This window comes from Scleropages formosus, chromosome 12 (genome assembly GCF_900964775.1).
Source record: "Scleropages formosus chromosome 12, fSclFor1.1, whole genome shotgun sequence".
In the NCBI taxonomy this organism is placed as follows: domain Eukaryota; kingdom Metazoa; phylum Chordata; class Actinopteri; order Osteoglossiformes; family Osteoglossidae; genus Scleropages; species Scleropages formosus.
The window spans coordinates 15976525-15982348 of NC_041817.1; the positions used below are offsets into that span (position 1 = coordinate 15976525).

General features: G+C 43.3%; 1 protein-coding gene across 1 annotated transcript; it reads left to right on the top strand.

The window, feature by feature from the left end:
* The first annotated feature begins 1509 nt into the window (after positions 1-1509).
* Positions 1510-5740, top strand: pdk1 (pyruvate dehydrogenase kinase, isozyme 1). The gene is made up of 11 exons (XM_018729588.2): positions 1510-2123; positions 2273-2414; positions 2567-2635; positions 2735-2919; positions 3120-3215; positions 3395-3472; positions 3943-4019; positions 4199-4297; positions 4379-4489; positions 4752-4865; positions 5039-5740. Exons 1-11 carry the CDS (start codon positions 2012-2014, stop codon positions 5177-5179), a joined length of 1224 nt encoding a protein of 407 aa, XP_018585104.1. The 5' UTR covers positions 1510-2011; the 3' UTR covers positions 5180-5740.
* Positions 5741-5824: the final 84 nt, after the last annotated feature.

Consider the following 5824-nt stretch of genomic DNA (forward strand, 5'->3'; position numbering starts at 1 on the left):
CATCACTATCTTTAGGCAGATTTCTGAGAAGCATTCCTCTTTTTATCCTATGCAAAAGAGAAAATACTACTAATAGCTAATGTACATACACTGTACTTTGTAAATCAATATTGAATGTCTTTGTTAAGATGGTACAATAAGAGGTCTGTCCCTGTATCTGGTGTTTACAACATGGGATCAAATTACATTATAGCAAATTTTTTGGACTGTAGAAATAACTAAAATCCATTTTTCATCTTTTGAGATGTATGTCACTCTGGAGAAAAGCATCTGCTTAATTAAAAATGTACTGTATCACATACCACCATGTTTGTTTTCAGAAGATTTTAAATGTTTTAACTGAGACTTACTAGTGTGTTGTGAGGCCAAACTGAGTTGTATGTCACATGTTAAGGCATTCCACAAAGAAAAATGGACCAAGTTGTAATGGCTGTTCATTAGCCGGGTGCCAGTACTGGTGGTGTTGTAAAACAGAAAAAATTGTTCTTGCAGCTTCATGTGGTGTCTTAGATACTCTTGATTGCATTCTGAAAAATAAGCAGTTTAACTTGGTATATTTGTGTTTATCACACAATCATAGCATTTTTAATCAGTAGAATTGTTCAACCATTTTTTAGCTTTTCCTTTTTTCCAGCAAATGAATGGATATATTCATAAATGTATGTATTTTGCTGTGCTATAAAAATGTTTACATGTCATTTCTCAAGCCAAGTACACTGGAGACTATAGCAAAATAATCTTTTTTAAATTTTTACATGTATAAATAATCTACAACAGTGTGCAGGAACTGTGTAAAGCCCAAAAGTTTTGACTATCAATGTCATGAACAATGATAGTAATAACACAATTACTTTCCACTTGTCTGTGTTTATGGAATGTGTCTTTAAACATATATCTCACCATTGGTCCTTTTTGCTAGAAACCTAAACCAAATTTCATAGACATACCTGTGGATTTCAAACAATCAATAAACAATAACAGAGAAATGCAAATGGGTGTTATTACTATTGTAATTATGTAGTGCTGAAAAATTGATTCTTGCTGTAGTTGTTTCACTTTGTGCATTTACTTAGTTATTACTAGTTATGATTTCTTCATCTCTTATAGAATACAACGGCACATTAAAATTGGTCACTATTTCTATTAAGCTTTATTTTGCTGACTTTTGTCCAAGGGGGCTTAATAATTAAATGTGCAGTGTATGTAGAGGGGGATTATTTTACTGAATTCAGGATGGGCCCTTTTCAAAGATACTAGCAGGAGTGGGATTCCATCCCAGGCCGTTTTTTACGTTTTAAAGTTAGTATCTCTAAACACAATTGCTGCCGTTTCCGTTTCAGGCTTGCTGGAACACCTCACTATGTGAGCTAACGCAAAATTCGAAATGTTCTCAAATGGATTTCAACCTTTTCAGTAACAAACAAAAGTCGACATTGTTACATTGTATCTATTTGCTTTCGTGGATTGTTCTACAGCACGTTTAATACTCACTGTCCGTTTAAAAGGGGGGATAAATATTGGTTCCGCGCACCGCGCCAAGCATTTCATTGGCTGTGACGTCATACGTCAAGGCGATTGACAGAAAATATGAACCAATCAGCGAGCTTGGCCCAGCTTTCGGTTGCAACACCAGAAACACAGGCCTCGAAAATATAAACTCCTGACAGCGTGCAGTAGAGCACGTCGTCCTGTGCTATCGCACGGCTTGTTCTTGTTGACTTTTTTCTTTATTGTACCAGACCTGTCGACGTACTTAGAAACGTAACTCATGACGTGTGCGAGGCACCGTTTAACCGGTTGTTGGTGACCACTAAATGTGCGTTGACGTAGTGGTTTGTAGAACTCCGCATGATCATGCCCGTCGTCAAATTGAAATGATAATAATAATCGCTACGGCGGGGTTACGGGTCGGGCCGAGAAGAGGCTCATGATGATGATCCACCTGCTCCTGGATGCTCCTTCTGGAAGTATCTCATCCCAAATCGTGTTGCTGTGACCAGTTTTCCCCAACATGAGGCTTCTGATGTGCCTTCTGAGGAGCTGCAGCTCCATCGGGAAGTATGTGGACTTCTACTCGAGGTTCTCGCCGTCCCCGCTCTCCATCAAGCAGTTCTTGGACTTCGGTGCGTGTTGCTCTCTCTCTCTCTCAGTCTCTGCTGTGTCCTGCTGCTTCTGCCTTGTTTAACACGTGGTGGTTCGAGGCGAGGTCGATGATCATGCAGGACGCCTCTTTGTCACGTTGTGTGTGTGTGCTTCATTCCTTGACGGGCAGGGTCCGAAAACGCCTGCGAGAGGACGTCCTTCCTGTTCCTGAGGCAGGAGCTGCCCGTGAGGCTCGCCAACATCATGAAGGAGATCAACCTGCTGCCCGACAACCTGCTGAAGACGCCTTCCGTGCGCCTGGTCCAGAGCTGGTAGGGCTGCAGACACACGACCTCACCACCACTTCCCACTTCCCGTGCACTGCCACCGCCATCATCACCCAAGTGAACTGTTGACACCTAACCCACAAACCAGACTCTTCCTTCTCTCTGCAAACCCTCACTTAACCCGCTCGACGTTCTAGGTACGTCCAGAGTCTTCAGGAAATCCTCGAGTTTCTGAATAAAGACGCCGATGGCAAGATCATCTATGAGTAAGGAAGCGGTTGGATTTAAGGTCGGGCTATATTTAATCCACGCTCTTCGTACTGTTGTTGGCGCGTCACGTTTCGCGGCTTTATTTTGCCCACCAGTTTCACGGATACGGTGATCCGGATCCGAAACAGGCACAACGATGTCATCCCCACCATGGCCCAGGGGGTGGTCGAGTACAAGGAGACCTACGGCACTGACCCCGTCACCAGCCAGAACCTGCAGTACTTCTTGGACCGTTTCTACATGAGCCGCATCTCCATCCGGATGCTGCTCAACCAGCACAGTGAGCATCTCCTAGAGCTCGAGGATCAGTGCAACCAGTGAGACCGACACTTGTTCATCAAAGCCCACAGGCTGGGATGACAGTGATGTGGATTTTCTGTTGTTTGTTACATCTGTGACTAATGAAATGGACACACACAGACCTGTTGATGATGTAACTGTAGTTTTATGGGTAACTTACTGTGTTGTTGTTGTTCGCAGCATTGCTCTTTGGTGGGAAGGTTCGAGTGAATCCTGCGCACCCCAAACAGATTGGCAGTATTGACCCGCACTGTGACGTCACTGAAGTGGTGAACGGTGAGTCATCCTCCTGGATCACATTTTCTGGTACATTGCACATACGGCAGAACTGAGTGCCTTGCTCTGTTACTTTGGCCCAATCGTACCTTTTTTTTTTTTTTTCTTTTTCCTTTTGGGTCACAGTTGTGTTGTAGTTCGTAACGATCCTGCTGACTTGCTGTTAACTCCTCTTTCAGATGCGTATCACAATGCTAGAAAACTATGTGACGTTTACTACAAAAACTCACCAGAGCTTCAGCTGGAAGAATTCAGTGGTAACTGCTTCATTATAAGATCTTTAATGAAGCATTTCATTACTTTCACCTTTTCGTGTTGCATGTTGACATTGGCAGTTGTTACACTACAGAGATACGTTGGCTCATGTTTATTATGGCCATGTTGACACAGAAATTCAGCTACCAGTTACGCAGAAAAGAATTGATAATGTGCCTAGATTTTTTTTAAGAAAAAACTTTAGGCTATTGGTCTAGACAACTAAATATTTTTACTGACATATCCCAATTAAGTCGCCGTTTAGCAGTGAAAGGGAAAAGCTGCATCCCCGCTCTTGAATCTGCAACCTTTTCTAACACACACTCTTAAGCAGTGATTTTAAATGCTGCTTTTTCTATCTTAAACTTTAAAAATGATCTGTGTCATGAACTGCTCCCCCCCCCCGTAACTGTATTGCAACATTGTGGGCAGAGGGGCTAAAACGTAAATGCTTTTCTTTGTGTGTTTACAGTGAAAGAAAGAGGCAAGGCTATAACCGTGGTGTATGTTCCCTCTCACCTTTACCATATGCTGTTTGAACTTTTTAAGGTTTGTTACCCACTTCCTCCTCTTTTTTTTAAAAATTGTATTCCTTCCCGAGTTTTCGCCTGTGGCGTCTGCAGCCATGACTTCCGGTACGCTGCACGTGTCTGGACCGGTACAGGACAGTACTGCTGTGCGTGTGTGTGGGGACAGGCTTAACTTCATGCGGGGACTGTCCTCTACAGAATGCAATGAGAGCCACAATGGAACTTCACCTGGATGCTGTTGAACCCCCTCCTGTCCATGTTCAGATAGTGCTGGGGAACGAGGATCTGACCATCAAGGTATCCCTATATTCCTTGGATCCCGGTAACGTCCTTCCCCGCGCGCCATCCTCCTCAGGATGCTAATTTTGCCATTGGCAGGTGAGCGATCGTGGAGGCGGGGTTCCCTTGAGGAAGATCGACAGGCTGTTCACCTACACCTATTCCACTGCTCCCCTGCCACGGGTGGAGACCTCACGCGCCACCCCCCTGGTGAGTACCTTCCCGGTTCCACTGTGCATTTCTGCAGGCCGGGACAAGCTGCCTTTTCAGCCCACTGCACCTTCCCACTCTGGACTTCTCGGTTGTGCGTGTCAGCGTAGACCTGCAGGACATGTTTGCTCTTATGCAATTTGGAGTCATTCAAATGTCACTGCTGGTTTTAAGCAAGGTTATGCTTGATAAGCTTGAGTAAACAGATGTTTGATAATTCCAAGGGAACGTTTCCAGCATGTTGCGTTCTGTGCAATTGCAGGCGGGCTTCGGGTACGGTCTGCCCATCTCGCGGCTGTACGCCAGATACTTTCAGGGGGACCTCAAGCTGTATTCTTTGGAAGGCTATGGCACAGATGCGGTGATATACATCCGGGTAACTAAGACCGACTGATGTTTAACACGTTAATTATTGTTCAGTACCCCTAATGACTCGGGTTCTAAATGGAACTGAAATATTCTGTAATTTGTTCAATATGACACAGTCATTTTGAAGTGCTGTGATTGGTCTCCTGTTTTATGGCTTTTTGTCCCCTTGGTCCATGGCAGGCTTTGTCTACAGAGTCCATAGAAAGGCTTCCTGTCTACAACAAGTCCGCCTGGAGACACTATAAGACTATCCACGAGGCCGACGACTGGTGTGTACCTAGCAAAGAGCCCAAGGACCTGAGCACATTTCGCAGCGTCTAGCTGGAAAGCTCCTTTTCAGGGCACAGGGACGATAAAAACTAACGTTGTTCCGTATTTGTTTTTCATAAAATATGAGGGTAAGGAAAAACTTAATATACAGCGTCAGTAGTACTTTAAGTGAACAAATGTTGTATTCAGCTTTATATACTGAGTACTATTGATCTTTTCATAAGCTTGGACAGTCATTCATAGTGCTAGTGCCATATACAGTATGTGCTGGAGTTGCTGACTTATGGTGTTTTTATGTGTGGATTTTTTTATTTTTAATAACTAGGATTAACTCTTATAAAACATGTTACATTAGGGTAGATTACTAAAAGAAATTTCCTTACTGGACTCAAAGGTCAGCTTGGAGCTTCTGTAGTGCTTATAGTTTCCTTCTTCTGCAGGTTAGAAAAACCTTTTGTTTAGGTGAATGAGGATTATTTGGTCTATTTGTTTTGCAGTATTATGTTTGTGAAAATTGAGCCAAGAATGTGAATGGTGGTCCCTTCAATATTAGCATCTCTCCCCTGACATTTTGAAAACTGAAACTGAATTTATACAAAGATTTCACTAAAATGCTGAGTGAAATTGGTGATGATCTCTCCAAACCCACCCACACGCAAACCACATAATGAGAGAAGTTTATTTATGCTGCCTGTA

Bases quoted from the DNA above. Each gene is read 5' to 3' on its own strand.
- pdk1 (XM_018729588.2), top strand. From the start codon at position 2,012: ATGAGGCTTCTGATGTGCCTTCTGAGGAGCTGCAGCTCCATCGGGAAG. The intron at 2,636-2,734 runs GTAAGGAAGCGG...TTTGCCCACCAG, and splicing joins GATGGCAAGATCATCTATGA to TTTCACGGATACGGTGATCC. The intron at 3,473-3,942 runs GTAACTGCTTCA...GTGTGTTTACAG, and splicing joins TCAGCTGGAAGAATTCAGTG to TGAAAGAAAGAGGCAAGGCT.